Source organism: Beta vulgaris, chromosome 3 (genome assembly GCF_026745355.1).
Source record: "Beta vulgaris subsp. vulgaris cultivar EL10 chromosome 3, EL10.2, whole genome shotgun sequence".
Classification (NCBI taxonomy): Eukaryota; Viridiplantae; Streptophyta; class Magnoliopsida; order Caryophyllales; family Amaranthaceae; genus Beta; species Beta vulgaris.
In genome coordinates, this window is record NC_079204.1 from 43,064,808 (window position 1) to 43,082,838 (window position 18,031).

At 36.7% G+C, this 18,031-nt stretch overlaps 1 protein-coding gene and 1 pseudogene across 1 annotated transcript; one reads left to right on the forward strand and one right to left on the reverse strand.

Annotated features, from left to right (window-relative positions):
• The first annotated feature begins 1,178 nt into the window (after positions 1 to 1,178).
• Positions 1,179 to 4,439, forward strand: LOC125495903 (uncharacterized; annotated as a pseudogene).
• Positions 4,440 to 5,303: 864 nt separating this feature from the next.
• LOC104884072 (beta-amylase 1, chloroplastic) lies at positions 5,304 to 10,231 on the reverse strand. The gene is made up of 4 exons (XM_010668667.4): positions 9,286 to 10,231; positions 6,801 to 7,011; positions 6,588 to 6,698; positions 5,304 to 6,331 (listed from the first exon to the last, which is right to left on the reverse strand). The coding sequence occupies exons 1-4, from the start codon at positions 9,894 to 9,896 to the stop codon at positions 5,525 to 5,527; spliced, it is 1,740 nt and encodes a 579-aa protein (XP_010666969.2). The 5' UTR covers positions 9,897 to 10,231; the 3' UTR covers positions 5,304 to 5,524.
• Positions 10,232 to 18,031: the final 7,800 nt, after the last annotated feature.

Sequence of the window (18,031 nt, forward strand, 5' to 3'; positions counted from 1 at the left end):
CATGATGTATTCTTTCACTTCTATGGGAGGTAGAATAATTGCACCAACTACTCATGGCGTGGTCCATATACATACAAGATTGGAGGTCAAAATCATCACCTGATAGGCAGTTTGTTGCCGAACGATGGAGCACGTCCTAAATTCTCTCAACTATATCATATGATACTGAAGAAGAGGTTCAGAATAGGATGAGTGCGGCAAGGTATCGTGCTATTTTACTGCAAATATTTGAACATGTTATTTGTTTTAAATGTAATATATACATCCTCATTCATAATAAAGCAATGCTAACGATTGAACGTACTATATTGCTTCAGTTCTAAAGACCCAAATAAATTTGAAGATCGTGTCGTTGCACAATTGAAGGATATGATTGATCAGCATAACCCATTGGCCAAGAGTTTTAGAATGGCTAGAGATCGTTTCGAATCAAACAACGGCGAAGACTTAAAACTTAGGCTAATTGGAAGAAGGGATTCTGATGGAAGGACTTATAACCTTCCAACAACATCCGAAGTGGCCGCGCTTATAGTTGGAGACATTGATACAGCAGATAAGAGGGATGTAGTAGTCCAAAGGAAAAATGGAAGATTAAGGCAGATATCTGAGCTTCACCCATCGTATTTACCGTTACAATATCCACTGATTTTCCCATATGGGGAAGATGGATATCGAGTAGATGTTATGCATAGGGACAAGACCGCATCAAGTAGTTCTACGAATAAAAGAGAACGACTTACTATGCGTGAGTGGTTTGCATACAGGATGCAAGATCGTGAACATGAAGCTGATACTTTGTTATTATGTCGTCGGTTGTATCAACAATTTTTGGTTGACGGCTACACTATGATTGAGGCAGAGAGGCTCTCCTTTCTAAAGAATAACCAACAAAGTTTAAGATCAGATAATGTGAAGAATTTAAGAGGGGTGTGGAAAGAGGTGATACAGAGGGATCTTCCAATGGCAATCGCATTGTTATACCAGCGTCATTCACAGGTGGACATAGCTACATGAGAGAGAACTATCAGGATGCAATGGCAATTTGTAGATGGTATGGTTATCCAGATCTGTTTATAACCTTTACGTGTAATGCTAAATGGCCAGAAATAAGCAGATTCGTTCAAAAAAGGGGACTTAGACCCGAGGACAGACCGGATATCATCTGTCGAGTCTTTAAAATGAACCTCGACCAATTGGTTAAAGACTTAAAGGAGAATGAGATATTTGGCCGAGTTAAAGCTGGTACGTATAAATCAAATGCGGTATATATGATGCTGATTTCTACATCTTTTTCTCATTTTAATATATATTCTTATTGAATTAATTGAATTTCATACTACTTTACAAAACATTGACTACATTCAAGATTAGTTGGTCTACTTATAAGGTTGTTCAAATAATGATACAAATATATCTTTTCTTTCTCCAGTTGTTTATACAGTTGAGTTTCAAAAGCGTGGCCTTCCGCATGCTCATATACTTCTTTTCCTGCACCCGCTGACAAATATCCACAGGCAAGCGATATTGACAAGATTATATGCGCTGAGTTACCAGATCCAATTGAGGATCCGGATTTATATGAGACTGTTACGGAAATGATGTTACATGGTCCATGTGGTCCCTCCAACACTAATGCACCTTGCATGGATCAAAAAAAGTGCACAAAGCATTTTCCTAAAAGATTTATTGACGAAACAAAGGTTGATGAGGAAGGATATCCAGTTTATAGAAGAAGAGATAACGGAATCTCGGTTGAGAAAAACGGAGTGCATCTTGATAATAGGTTTGTTGTTCCTTATAATCCACAACTGCTTCGTAAGTATCGTGCCCATATAAAGTTGAATGGTGCAATCAATCCAGATCGATAAAGTATTTGTTCAAGTACATAAATAAGGGTTACGATAGAGTGACGGCTGCTGCTTATCAAAACAGAAATAGCAGCGATGATCCACAAAAGATTGATGAGATTAAAATGTATTACGACTGCCGTTACATATCTGCTTGTGAGGCAGTGTGGAGGATATATGGATTTCCTATTCACCATCGAACCCCTGCTGTTGAGAGATTGAGTTTCCATCTACCTGGGGAGCAAATGGTTGTCTACACTGACCAGATGGACGTGGAAGATGTACTTGATAGACCTAATGTTAATAAGACAAAGTTTTTATCGTGGATGGAATGCAACCAAAAGTATGAAGAAGCAAGACAGTTGACGTATGTAGAGTTCCCCACAAAATTTGTTTGGAAACAACCTACGCGAGAATGGGCACCTAGGTCGAAAGGTTTCTCACTTGGCAGGGTATACCATGTCACTCCAGGTTCTGGTGAGAAATACTATCTAAGAACGCTCCTTAATTTTGTCAAAGGTCCGACGTGCTACGAGGATATAAGAACTGTTGATGGTTCAGTGTATCCAACCTTCAAAGAAGCTTGCTATGCAAGGGGGCTGCTTGATGACGACAAGGAATACATAGACGCCATAACAGAGGCAAGCTTTAGAGAAACGGGGCATTATCTAAGGAATCTGTTTTGCATGTTACTTATGTCTGGTAGCTTATCTAAACCAGAAGACATATGGGAAAAAAATGGCACCTACTATCATGACATTCTATATAAACAACGTCGTATTCATAAAAACAAAGGTACAGGCTACAGTACTGTGCATACTTACTTTTTTTATCGCTTTCTTGCATGTTTAATAATTGTGCAACGAAAAAAAGATCACGATGACATATATGAAGGCATCTAATATTAAATCTTCTCTATCGCGTTGCAGATTTAACTCTAACTGATGAACAAATTCAAGCGTTTGCACTGGCAGATATTGAAGCTAAACTTCAAAGTAATGGTAGTAGTCTTCGAAAATTCAGTGAGATGCCATTTCCAGATGAATTAGTCGTGTTTGAAGGTCAAAATAAGCTAATAGCGGATGAGCTTTCATATGACATACCCTCCTTAATTCAAGAATATGACAAACTATTTCCCTGTCTAACCGAAGAACAACTAATGGTTTTCAACGAAATAATGCACTCTGTTAATGGCCAATCAGGAGGTGTGTTTTTTGTATACGGATATGGAGGGACGGGTAAGACATACATTTGGAGGACATTGTGTGCTGCAATTAGGAAGATGGGTGAAATTGTTTTGCCAGTAGCATCAAGTGGAATTGCGTCCCTACTTCTTCCAAAAGGTCGAACCGCCCATTCAAGGTTCGGGCTTCCACTCAATGTTTGTGAAAACTCTACGTGTGTAGCTATTAGGCCTGGTTCTGACTTAGCTGCATTGCTCATGAGAACAAAGCTAATTATCTGGGATGAAGCACCAATGATGCACAAATATTGCTTTGAAGCACTTGATAGGAGTTTAAAGGACATTATGCAAGCTGTTGATCGAGATAATTTGCATCGACCATTTGGAGGTAAAGTTGTTGTCTTTGGTGGTGATTTAAGACAGATTCTGCCTGTTATACCCAAGGGTACCAGGCAAGATATAGTATTTGCGACCTTGAACTCTTCGTTTCTATGGGATTCATGTAAGGTTTTGAAGCTGACACGCAATATGAGACTTCAATCATGTTCTTCTTCGTCTACCGCTAATGAAATAAGGGACTTCTCAGAATGGATACTAAGCGTTGGCGATGGCAGAGCTGGAGGGCCCAATGATGGAGAAGTCGATATTGAAATCACTGAAGATATTCTTATAGACGGTGGAGATGACCCCATATCATGATTGTCGACAGCACATACCCTTCACTCACTGATCACCTTTTGGGAAGCCAAATACTTCCAAGAAAGAGCAATTTTAGCTCCAACTAATGAAATAGTTGAGAAGGTAAATGATCATGTGTTGTCCACAATTCCAGGTGATGAGAAAATTTACTTGAGTTGTGATGCAATTAGTAAAGATGAAGGGAACTTAGGGGCTCATGATATATATTCTACTGAATTCTTAAACACAATAAAGTGCTCATGCCTGCCAAATCATAGTATTAAGTTAAAAGTTGGTGCTCCTATCATGTTGCTTCGTAATATTGATCAGACATCTGGATTGTGTAATGGCACCAGGCTGGTAGTCAAGCATTTAGGCAATCGAGTGATTGAAGCTACTGTCATTTCAGGGAGCAATGTTGGTGACAAGGTATTCATCCCACGAATGACACTAACACCGTCTGACTCAACAAAATTTCCTATCAGATTCCAAAGACGACAATTTCCTTTGACTGTGTGTTTTGCCATGACAATAAATAAAAGTCAAGGACAATCATTGTCGCACGTCGGTTTGTATTTACCGAGGCCTGTTTTCAGCCATGGTCAGCTTATGTCGCTATTTCCCGAGTCACGAGCAAAAAAGGACTTAAAATTCTGATTTGTGATAAAGAGAATAATGTGTGCAATACAACTACAAATGTTGTTTACAAGGAAGTGTTCCAAAATGTATAACTTCATACACATTTTTGTAATGTTTGTTAATATAACTTTTACTTATTCTTTCATTACAGTATTTGTTGTCTGCTATTGGTTTCATTGAAAATTCTGTTTTATTAAGCAAATCACTTCCCGTGCATTTTTGCACGGGTCCCAAAACTAGTATATATATATATATATATATAGGGTTGGGTTCTAGTGAGAACCCTTTTATGGTGAGAACCGTGAGAACCACTTAAAATAAGCAAAAACTTCCTAAAATGAGCAAAAAAAGTAACAAATGAGCAAAAATATAAAATGAGTAGAAAACATTAAGTTATCAAAAACGTAAAATGTACAAAAATGTAAAAGAAGAAAAACGTAAAATGAGAATAAAAAAGTTCAATGAGAAATGAGAAAAAAAAGTAAAATGACCAAAACGTAAAATGAGCAAAAACGTTGATAAATGAGCACAAAGTTGTTAAATGAGCAAAACCATAAAATAAGTGAAACAAAAATTGAGCAAAAATGTTATGAAATGATCAAAATCTTCGTAAAATGAGGAAAAATGAGTGGTTCTCACGGTTCTCACCATAAGGGTGGTTCTCATATGAACTTAAACCTATATATATATATATATATATATATATATATATATATATATATATATATATATATATATATATATATATATATATATATATATATATATATATATATATATATATAATAATTGATTAAAGATACATATTTGACAAAATAATTCAAAAGTTCTATATTTATACTCATCTATACAAGAATACTTTTAACATTCACATACGAATTGGTGGGAAGTTAGTATCGCAAAAAGAAACAGCGGCCTATGGCTTCCACTATATCCAGGCTCCACAGGTTAATAGATGATTAGAGAAGTGTATTTTCGTTTGAATAAATTAGAAAGTTTATACACTATACATAAACAACAGCAACCCCGAAAAGATTAAAGGGTGTACTAGTTAATGAAGGAAAAACAAAGAAAAGTTTCATAGTTGTTATTATGACTAAATACAAATTACTCCTGACTTCTGAGTTCTGAGAGTATATATATATATAGTTTGAAATTTGTACTACATATGTCTCTCCTAATGCATGAGAGCAACAGCAGCCTCTTGGACAAGCGGCTGAGTCGCATGAACAAAATGCTCAGCCTCTCTCTCCACTTGCTCCCAACAGCGATTCACATCCTTTCCTTCTTTCATTTTCTTAACAAACGCTACAAACTTCCTCCAGTTGTCCGCCTGAAACAAGTCCGGGTTCATCCTCAAATACGTGAACGCACACATTTCTCTCTCGCCTGAGTTCTCATCCACATTCAAGGCAGAGGCATTCAAAATTTGTTCATGCGCATGCTCATCATACCGAGGCAATGCATTTTCCCCAGCTAATGGGACTTGAGCTCGTTGCGTGGCCGAAACAACTTGCCTGACAAGCTTCTCAGGAGCACACAAAGCATCTTGTGGCTGCTCTTGATCACGCATCTCAATGCACGTGAAGTTGAAAATGGCCCCATACCGTGCTAACATCTGGGCAATCGGGAGATAGCCATCACGGAACCTTGTATTGTAGTACCCAGCTGTCAGCTCAGGAGCATGAGAGCGAGTCCCATAATGCCAGTGAATGCCAGCAATTTTGACTGAGATCTTGACACCCTTGTCCTTGAAGATCTCAGTAGCTGCAGAGAGGATCCTCTCGCCGTGATCTAAGAGCATTTGGGAATACCACGTGAGGAAGAATTCACCATACGAGCTGCTCCAGCCTCCACCTTCCTTACAGAAAAACTGGGTGTCTTCTGGCCAGTTGTTGTACTCGCCAGCATCAGTTGGGCCTGAGTGACCCCATTCTGGTTTACCAGCAGCTTCTGCAGCGGCTTTCAAGCTGCTGTCCATGTACTGCATACAACAAATAAGTCGAACAAATAAGGAAAAAATATCATTACATTCGTATAGCAAAGGCTATTCGAGTTCACTGGATCATGTTAAAAATGTAAAGGAACATTCTTACTCTTTCTAGCCCCATGATTACTGCATATGGTAAGAATGTCAAAATACCATGGTTTACACTTTACAGTATAAAGTTCATAGCACTTAATCAAAAACCACAAAGAAAGACTTGAAAGAACAAGGGAAAAGGAGGACAAAAGTTTACCTTGTCAAAACACTGAAAAGCTCCAATTCCAGGGAACTTCCATGTTCCATCTTGTTCTGGGTACGAAGGGTAGCGTAGCTCACCAGCTGGGCCCATCCCTACTTGTATTTCCTGTTAAAGTGAAATTTTTATCATGTAATCAGACAAAACTCGATTTCAGATTAAGCAACCAAAACTAGTATACGTTCTCTGATGCAATAAACTGAGCCGTACCACAATAGTTTCGCCAAGGAGGTGTTCAAACTGATCTCTGAAAGCACGCATAAAATCAGCATAACATTGCACAGGTGTTCGCCCCTTCAAGACTGGCAAAGTATCACAACCAAGTGAGATGTACTCAAAGTTCCTTCTACCCCATTGATCAGTGTATGCAAGATCTGGATCCTTGTGCATCTCTTCCACTGCCCATTTTGGCAAGGGAATTCTGTAGACATAGAGAAAAGCACGAATTGCACGATATCAATTATTGGGATCAAACTACCAAGGAAATTCTGTAGCACATCTTATATATAAAAATGTCCCTCCAATCCTCCATTCTACAAATAGAATTCTGCATTCTGCTTTTCATTTTCTTTTCTAGTGCAGATTTGAATCATACAGATCAATTTAGGATCCCAGTGCATCGAAGAAGTGATTAGAGCATTACAATAGCACCGTAGTAACATTACAATAATATATATCAATTTAAGGGTAAGCATATCAAACGAGAGACAAAACACTTTAATTGTCACCAAATAATGTACCATATTTTTCTGGTAAACAACCAAAATATTATAAGTTACCTTAATTGTACCTTTGCCTAAAACTCAAAAAAAAGAAAAGGAAAGGAACGATTTTCAATCACCTCTTATATCTATTTGGACCCAAAAATTGAAGACTTAAAAGTATTATGCAAAAACCAATAAAATATTTAAAATGTGTGAAAAATTCGAAAGGTACTTCTAGTCCCTAAACGTTTAGCGTGTATTCTATTTCGGGTTGTCCTTAAATTTTTTTTCAATTGAGCTAATTGGAACCTTTTTGTCTCTCTAATCACATACGGAAGTGAACACAATCCCCCGCCAACATAATAAGATTTTAATTTAAAAAAAATATAATAACCAAAATGGACAAACGTTAAGTAAATTGTACAATCACATTTATAGTTTTACTTACAATAAACAATTAAACTAGAAATCCAACTAAAACTTCAAGGTAAGTGAAAACAACCCCTAACTCTTTCAAGAAAAGAAAACTCCAAAAGCAGCAAAGTCCTCCCCTTTCAGCCATAACAAAAACAACCAAAATGTATGGCCAGCAAAAACCCGTGTACTCCACGGCTCTCTACAAAATTTTCACGCCAAGAAAAATATTGGTTATCAATCAACATCTTGCGCAAGAATCTAAATCCGAATGTTCTGGTATCCAACTATCCATGACCAAGGATCGATTTATTGTTCAAAAATCAAAATTACCATTTTCCTATTGTGTAATACGGGTGACTGAAATGATCGTGTCAGTACAAGAAATTTCAAATTCATTTCCAAAATGAACAAAATTCACATATTGAATGGCATTTTTAATTTAATATGGTACCTATATAAAATTGACATTACATGTGCCGCTTGATAAGTTAATTTTATTTATTACGGAGATACACCGGATGAAAGCGCAAATAAGTACAAGTGCATGTAGAGCATGATGCATCTTTTCTAAAATTACGTCCTTTTATCATTTTTAGAGTCTATCCATTTTAAAAAATTATTGTTATTTGCTTCCTTAAATTTTGCAACTAAATTTTTTTTTTCAAATTTAAATTTAAAAGTTAGATGTTCATTAAAAGTTAAATTTAAATTTTACCTTAAGTGTAGTTTTTCATTGATTACATGTTCTTTTATAAATATAAATTTACATGTTGTTTAATTTTAAGACGTGTGCTATTTTTTAAAATAGATAGTTGTTGAAAAAAATATGTGTTCTTTTATATAGATGGTATGTTCTTTTTAGGTGCACAATAAACATTGTGCACCCTAGTGCATAGTCCACGCTTTGGGATGAAAGCTCTATGCCAACTAAGTGCCACTCAGTGAAACGAGGTTAACACTACCAGGATAGAAATTTCATTTCACTATACTTGTTAGACTTTGTACTTTAGTTTCATAATCTGACTAATTATTGATCCTACTAAATACTCAAGACCGAAAATTATATAATTGAACATCAACCCAAACAGATTCATTATTTACCCGAAAAACTCAACTATTTTCCATCTTCTTTTATAAGTTTCAAGTTTCAACTATTAATTATTCCTTATAGGTTTCAAATTTACTATTATATGATTTTTATAAATCATGAATTACTTATACCTGATTTAAAAGGTAAGATTTTTAAATATTTACCATTTTTGAACACTTTCAGCAAATAATAAATACCATAAAATGGGGTCAACATCTCAAAATATCAAATTTTAAATCGTTTATAAATAATTTACAACTTATAAAAATCACAAAATGGTAAACATGGGATAAAAAATAATCTATATTTGAAATCTATATAGAAAAAAATTTGTTGAGCTCTCTTGAAATATGGGATATAAATTGTTCATCTTTTGTTGTATTTAAATGAAACGTAACAAGGTGAAGTCCATGATTAAAGTAAATTATAAGCTACCAACAAAATAACGGTACAAATAAATTGGAGAGAGAAAAAGAAAACATACGTGACAGAATCACCGACGTTACCGCCACACTGATGAAACGACATAACAGCCTGAACTTTCAAGCCATGTTTGTTAGCCATCTCTAACAACTCAACATAACCACCCCAATTATACTCCCCAGGATTATCTCTCTCCACCAAACCCCACCACACATCCATCATTATCCCTTCTACTCCCGCACTCTTTAACGCCTGCAAACTCGCATTCATCGCCTTCCTCCGATTTATAGTATTATCCATCTTTACACTATCCAACGGCATCATCACATAAACAGGCACCCCTTTCTTCGCTTCCTTATCATTTGCAGCTACTGCGTATTCTTTCTCTGTAGCTATATCTGATTGTGACATAGTAGTAGTAAAGGCTTGACATGCCGCACTCAGATCCGCACGGAGAGGTGATCGGCATGGACTCACAGGCGGCGATAGCATGTCTGTTGTTGTTTTATCGCCGACTGTGCGTGTCACTTTGCACTTCAACGGTGCGGGAGATTTCCACACTGCTGAAGCGCTTAGTGTTGCCGATGTTTCTCCGGTGTTTGTAGTGGCTGCTTCGATGGTCACTGGTGTTCCTGAGAGTGCTCCGATCTGGTGTGTCAGACTCATCGCCATTAATTAATTAATCAATCAAAGTAGATGGTTGTACTAGTGATGAAGATGAAGTTGTTTTTGAATACTAGATATTAGATAATGGATGTGGTGTGGTGGAGCTAAATGAAGTCTATATATATAGAGAGAGGGGTGTGTTGAGATGGGTTAAATAGATGAGCCTTTGATTTTGTGACACGTGTTGAGGAGGGGACACGTGGATGATTTTACGGCTAGGAATTCTCAGATGCACGTGAAACTTAAAAGAGTTTACGGTGAAACGCGCGTTTTTGGAAAAGAGGGAGGAGCAAGTGAGATGATGACACGTGTGGTAGATTTGTGGCTTGTATTGCATTGAGACTTGAGTAGGGGGTGTTTGTATTTATAATAAAATGTGAAGGATGCGTCGTCGTTTAGTTTGATGGCTAGTGGATATTGAATAGTATGGATGGTTTTTGAAGGGTTTGACATTCACCGAAAGTTGGGAGGAGAGGGAAGGACACGTGACAGATGATGGAGGGAGTGTAGGATTGAAGGTCACGGTGTGGCAGATGAAGCTGAGGAGAGACTAGATAGTAGAGAGAGAAGGTGGCATTCCAACAACTTCGGCAGCTGTTAAGATTTGATGATGTGAGGGTGAGGTGAGGGTATTCTTTTACTTTTCAAGGATAGGATCTATATAGATATGGGCCATATGGCCATATGGGCATTGGAAATTATGCGAACCTACATGAAATTACCCATTATCGCAAATTTGTAGGATATATATTAGATCTGCTAAAATTGAATTCACTTGATATAAAATTTATATAGATGCACATCAATAGAGTTAAGTACACAATCGGATATTAAACTTTGTCTTTTATTTCACTTAGTGTAAAAGTTTTACTTTGGGTACCCAAAACTTACATATTTTAGTTTAGTATTGATCTTTGCACAGTAACGGTTATCTGCACAAAAAAAGATAATTGTGACGTGGCATAAAATTAGTTAATTCAGAGGGTGTTTGGTATAGAAAAATTTGATGTAAGAAACGGATTCAAATAACTATTTCCATCGGGATCACGGATCACCCTTAATCACCATCTTCACCTCAAAAACCTTTTCTTTTCCCTTTCTCATAGGTGCAGAACTCTCATTGGGAGTAATTTTCTCTCTTTTATCCTCAGTGTTAGGCTTACTAATTTTTATCCTCTTTCCCTTAGATTGTTGAAGAGAACCCCTAATTCTAGGTTTAAGTTCAAGGGACTTACAAGAAGGGGTGTTAAACACTTCGTCAGCCATTTTCATTAGTTTTTTCAAGGCTTTGAAGGAGGCTTTGCTTAATAAAATGGATGCTTCACCGGAGTAAAACATCTTCCAAGCAAAAGGGTTTCCATCCAAAATAGAATTTGCCAGATTTATGCATACATTCCTTTCCTCCTTTGTTTTCGTAGCAACGGTTGCGTCTTTTAGGGGTTGAATGTTGATCATCTTTTGATGAGAAGATGTGTTTTTTCCTTTGTTTATTCAACCAAAATGTTACAATTAATTCTCTTTCACCAATTATTCTCCATCCTCTCTCCTAAAATCATTTTTTCCCACACAACATTTATTTAAATAAACAAAAAATCTTTACTATCTCTCTTAGATTCTACTTGCATAAATTACCGTGATAAAAGGAAAATGGATGGGAATTATATTTTGGAATGGAGGGAGTAGTTATTAGGTTTGGGTTATTCGCCAAATAAAAAAAAACTAAATGTTATTTGGTCTAGTGGTTAAGAATTTGATATACGGTTATTTTACCAAATACCCCTGACAAATTACGAAATTCACAATATACCCTCAATGTTTTACATATTCACCATATACCCCTGAGTTTCAGAAACCGTTCACCAAATGCCTTTTTCTAACGGACGTTAACTTGACGTTAGCTTTATTTACCATTTTGCCATTATAAACTCTAAACCTTAACCCTAATCTAACCCCTAACCCACCCTCCCCACCCTCCACCCCCAGCCCCCACCCCTCCCCCTCCCCTCCACCTCAAGCTAGCGCAGCACTGTAAGTCTGTAACACCCCCAAAATCCATACACATCTAAACTACATCGCATCGACTTTGGAGTGTTACCGCCACGGTGAAACGCAAGGCTTATTGAAATCAAACATTAACTTAAATCTTCATTATGAAAACTAAAATGTAGCAAAAATAAAATGTAAACTACAACTCGAGAATCATCAATGACCCCTTTCTATTTAAACCACAAACTAAGTAAATCATAACAGTTATATAATGTTTAACCAAAAGGTTTAAAGGTTTGGAAACTATAAATATCCCTTGTATGCTCATCTCATGCAGCAACACCAGCACACCTAATCTGCTCCCCATCGTAGTATCAATGGTTCACTACATGGCAACAAACAACATAACAACAAAAAATCATCTATGCTGAGTACGTATTAAAACATTGAGATAATATACTAAGCATAATCAAGATAATAAGAAACGCTCCTACACATGATACTACGATAGTATTACATTCATTACTTTTATAATTTAGTTGGCAACGAACGGGCACCGTCATCTTACTAGAATCATACAGGCTACTTAATCCTTAATAGACAACTTGGTCTATTAGATGAAATGCAAATACGGTTTCTTTTCGTCCCACATCCATTGCCTTAGTATGCATACCCCCAACACCGTACGGAACCTTCCGCCTACTTGAGTTATCAAAATTCAGAAGGACACTACTGTCGTCACAGTAGGCCTACATAGGAGTGTAGGACAAGTCCCACACTACTCCCCCATCGTTCATTACTTGTAGGGAATCCTACTACAAGTTTGTTGCCAAAATCCTTTCTTAGTATTGTCCAGTCACACCACATTAAACATATAATTATTTATGTTCTTTCTTAGATACATTGCTCAATTCTTTAATTCTTGTAGCATCCTTGTTACACCATAAATCAAAGGATACCAATCCAATACTTTTTATGCTTGTAAAAATCAAATTACACAATATTAAGTAATAAAAGAGAAAATTACATTATATTATTTTTTTATACCGAACAATCTTGCCGGCGTCAGTTACCGACGACGGGATTCCGATAGCGATGCGCAACCACTCGAGCCTTGCGCGCGACACCTTGCACGCACACACACGTAATCGAAACGACGACTCGTAGCCTCGCAAAACCCGCTGCACGCACAACCTGTAACACCCCGATAATTCTCTCTGTCTAGAAAATACTTTTATAATAAACCTTAGAGATACCCAGGCATTATCGCCCGTGTGATAACGTTTCGGCTTACTCAGAATTTTGCAGCGGAAAACAACTTTCTAAAATAACTTTATTAAAACTTATGAAATAAAAAACAATGTCAGAAACCAAAACACACCAACTTAAAACTATTGTCTGAAAATATAAGCTCCTATGAAAACAACTTAAATGCTACTAGTAATACAAAAGTCTCTCCATTCCAGATTCCCAATGAGATGCATCTGCGAACCTGTAATGTCAATGTCGTCTCAACTCTGCTCCCCCGAAGGATCACCACAGGATCAATAGGCAAAGCCATGATCACAAACACCAAGCACGTAATCAGCAAAGCTGAGTACTACATATCAGCATAAATAATCCTAAACATGATACTACAAAATATAACTTGCAGGAATAAATAATAATAAACATATAATAATCTGCAGACAACTCTTACTGAACTAGACTCTAAACTTTATTTTTTCTTAAATGGAATAGTTATTGGACGAGTTGTCTCAACCTGAAAATAGGAAATACGGGAGCTACCACATATTCCAAAATGACCTGCGATATCGAGGAACCTTTAAACTAATGAGGAATGGTGATCAATCCAATCCTAGAAAAGCCATGGGCTACCACCATGTACTCCAACCCTTAGTGTCCAACTCTAGACGTGCACCAGTCTAAAGTCTATAACCTATTCTCGTTTCACTTTACGTTGAATATATTTTTTACTTGTGTTGACACAACAAACAAGCAACACATAACTAATACTCAAACAATCATAACAGAACTCTTTTTATCTTTGGATTAACAAGTGATCACAACTCATCAATCAAGACTCCTTTAACTTCTTTTTATACTTTACAAACTTACTTGTTGAACCTAGCCAACAATAACTTTACCTTTATATAGGTATAACTTGTACTTACCAAATAAGATCCACGGTTTTTATAAGATAATAATAATACTCAAGAATCCATGTAACACATGATTCAATCTAACTTACATTGATTCACTCACGAATTTAATAAATGAACTTGACTTACTCTGCTTGCATCAAACTTCCATACAAACATTTATACTCATAAATACTTCTAGTTTACATGTAGCACACAGGCAAATAACATGTAAAACAATTCCAGTAATCATATATATGAACAAATAGAGTCCTATACATGATACTAATAAATAAAACATTCTTAGATATGCTTCTAAATCATATAGCACGTAGACAATGTACGTACCTTGTATAAACAAATCTGTAGGCCACTTTTACGCTCTAAAAGTCTCCTACTACGAAATCTCCGCCTAGAAAATAAAATAATGAAATAAATATCTCGTACTAAAAATTTACAGCAACTTTAAAACGATCAAAACCCCCTTAAACGTGTTTTAAAATCGTTTTTACGTATCAAACTTTCGTTATTTTTAATCCCTAGTATAGTACAACTATTCTAGTGATTAAAAATCATTTAAAACCCTTAAAATACTATTATTTTCTGAAATTACAGCATTTTAAAATTTATATAATCTTCTGAAAATATATTTAATACATATAAAATTATATACTAACCAAATCTCATGATTTATACTTTATAAATATAGTTTCTAGTGATTAAAAGCCCTAAAACTATAAATTTCATGATAAAAACTGAAAATAACTCAATATAATAAATCTGAAATTTATTATAAATATATATATGATAGCCGAAATTCATATTGCATATAAAACAATAATTTAAATCGTAAACATGCTAATAAATAATAAAATAATATAAAAACTAATACTTTAATGGAATCTTAGAGTGGAAGAAAAGAAAAACAACCACAACAATGGAGAAGGAAGGGCGCCAGACAGCAGTGGCAGCAAAAAGGGACCGGCGCCAGCAATAACTTGGTTCTTGAAAAGATTTGTGACGTTTCTTGTTCAACAAGAAACATTACTTGAAGAAGAAGAAACAATTTTTGAGAAGAAACGAAGAACGACGCACACAAAGAAGAAGAGAGAGAAAAAGCGCCGAGTGAGAGAGAGATCACGTGGAAAGAGGAGAGAGAAATAGATTGTGTAGGGTAAAAATTTGGGTTTTTAGGATATTTAAATAGAGGCTTTTCCTTTTGGGCTTAGGAAAAGAGATTTTAATAAATGAAACTTTGATGACTAATAAGATGGGCTCATTAGGACTTTAGTCATCAAATAACCCTTTTCTCTTTTTATCACTTTTGGGCTTTCGATTTCATTAAGCTTCCTTTTCAAATACGCTTTTAATAATTAAAACTCTTATTAAAACATGCTTAATTTAAAAATATTTCTAATTTTATTAAGCTATGAAAAATAATTTCACTTGACTTATAAAATAGTCAACCCTTTTTAAAAGTCAAATCATTTTCCAAACTCATTTGGATTTAAATATAACTACATAGATACTTTAATATATTTATGAAAATTCTTTAAAATTGTGGGGGATTATACAACCCTTCGCACAAAAAAGCCAAAAAGAAAAAAAGTATGTTAGTGAGAGAAAGTCTGGGCGATTCTCCCAGCTTCCCCGAAAACCCCCAAATCATTTTCCCTCCTCTCCCCCCTATTTCTGATATTTCGCCTGTCAATCTCCAAAATAGTACTCCGATATCTCTTCTCCTCTTTACAATTGCTTGGTTATTTTCTGCAGTTGTGCTAACCACGCTGTTATTGTGGTATAATGATGAGATTTGGGTTTCCCCAAATCAATTTCCTAGGGTTAACCCTATTTTTGCTTTTCTCAAAGAAACACGTTTAGGTAGTCAGGGTAATAATTCCCTTTATTTCTCCCGGTGCAGACACCAAATCTTGATTAGTGTCCATAAATCTTCCTTTCTTTGGATTAAAGGTTACTACCTACTCCAATTCAAGTACAAGCTAGGGGGAGCAGCTAGGGTTTTCTGCTTTGGGGCATTTAATGCGATTGTGAGGGTTCATCAATGGCTTGTCTCAAATTGTTCGCGTGGCGTGCTTTATCTCTCCTTTCTTTTGTTGCTGGTGCCAGAAGAAGAAATTTATGGCAAGTTTTTTTGGCAATTAGACCTTATAGGGTCTAACTGTGTGTTCAGTTCATTTATTGCGATGGACTGCTTCAGAGAGGGGTTTTTCTTCCCTTTCTTCAGTCATGTGGTTGCAAAGGTATCCCAAACTGCCTATTTAAGGCAGTCCCAGGTAAATTTGTTTATCACTTCTCACTATCTACTCTCTTTCAAATTCCTTCTGCTTGTCTTCTTTCTCTTTAATAGTTGGTTGTTCTCATTTAAGATGGTAATGCCAAGTTCCTTTAAGGAAGCAATTTTAACTAACCCTAGTAGTTCTGTCCAGCTATATGAGGCTGGTTTGCCCTTTCCTTCTCAAACTGTGTCTCCTACTGCCCCTTCAAATGAAAAAGTTATTTCTAGTGATCCCCTCCCCCTACTGTGTTAGCTGAAAATGTTGTGCTTGATGACTTACCCCAAGTCAAGCTTGATATTGCTGAGCTTACAAAATCTTGTCTGTTTGGCAAAATGTTGTCTGCCCCTCTAGATTTGCGTACCATTATTGCACGCACAAAGTCTGACTGGAAGTTTGTCAAGGGTGAAATTGATTACCTTGACATGGGTAATAACTGGGTATTACTGAGGTTCTCCAATCCTCATGATTTATCTATGGTATGGAATGAGAGACCTTGGCATGTCCAAGGGGATCTCTTTGTTTTATGTCCTTGGAAGCCTCTTTTTGATCCCTACCTTGAAGAGATTCAATGGGTGGATCTCTGGATTAGAATCCCCCGTCTTCCCACAGAGTTACTTAACTTTGAGTCAATTTCTAACCTTCTTGCTGCTAACGAGATTGGTTCTTTGGTCAAATTGGATCAAAGGTCTCTTCTGAGAAAATAAGATCCGGTTTGGCGAGCCTGTGTTCGTGTCAATATTAAAGGTCCTCTATTGGAGTTTGCTGAGGTGTGCAGGGTTGGTGACCTGGTTCATGGCTATGTTGTGTGGTACGAGGATTTCTCCTCTGGATGCTCCTTTTGTGGTGAGCAGGCCCATTCTATTGAGGTTTGTCCTTTATTAAATGCTCCTAAAAAAGAAGTAACGGTTCAACTTGTGAAAAATCCTAAACAGCAACATCTTTATCAGTCTATGGTGAAAGCTGCTGGACAAGTTTCCCATGCTACCACTGCTGAGCTAGCAAGTGTGGTGCATGTTAAGTCCAGGCACTTTCAAAAGAACCCGGTTTCAAAGTACCCTTCTGCTAAAAATAGAAACTCTTTTAATAAAGCTCCTGATATTTTGCCTACTCCCTCTGTGAAGGGTGTTGTTATCAATGATGTTCCTGTTTCTGTTGCAAAGTTAAAGCTTGATGATAAGCTCCCCCCTCCACCCAAATATGGGAAGGGAAAAGGTAAGTTGGTGATTGCTCACCCTAGTCTAATTGATGATGCTGACTCCTCTAGTGATGAGGCTGGATTTCTGCATCCTCCTGCTCAGGTCCCTCCTGTTGATCCTATTGGGAATGAAACTACTATCCAAGGGGAAAGCTTGTCCCCCATTTGCTCTCCCATGCCACTCAGAGTCTTCTGTGCTGCTGAACTGATTGGGGACCCTCATCTGCTCCCTACGGTTTCAGAGTTTGAATCTCATATTGCTTTTGTTCCTGAAAATGGTAAGTCTAATGATGATACCTACTTGCTTGATGCTGGTGATGATGATCATTTTGATGATCTGGATGATTATGCTGATAAGTCCTTTCAGTCTCTTACGTCAGACAACTTTATGGTGAGGCAAATTGAGCATTTGGGGATGGATCCATCTTTCCCCTTAGTTGTTTCTTCTCAGTCTGGTTCTGCTAAGAGGCGCCCTGATGATATGGAGAGTGATGATGCCTCTTCAGCTCTGAAGAGGAAGAG

What these genes read in the sequence shown, in the direction of transcription:
- LOC104884072 (XM_010668667.4), bottom strand. Translation starts at nt 9,896, where the DNA reads ATGGCGATGAGTCTGACACACCAGATCGGAGCACTCTCAGGAACACCA. An exon ending in TCCTTGGCGAAACTATTGTG is followed by an intron (nt 6,699 to 6,800) that starts GTACGGCTCAGT and finishes TCACTTTAACAG; the next exon opens with GAAATACAAGTAGGGATGGG. An exon ending in CTTTTCAGTGTTTTGACAAG is followed by an intron (nt 6,332 to 6,587) that starts GTAAACTTTTGT and finishes TGTTGTATGCAG; the next exon opens with TACATGGACAGCAGCTTGAA.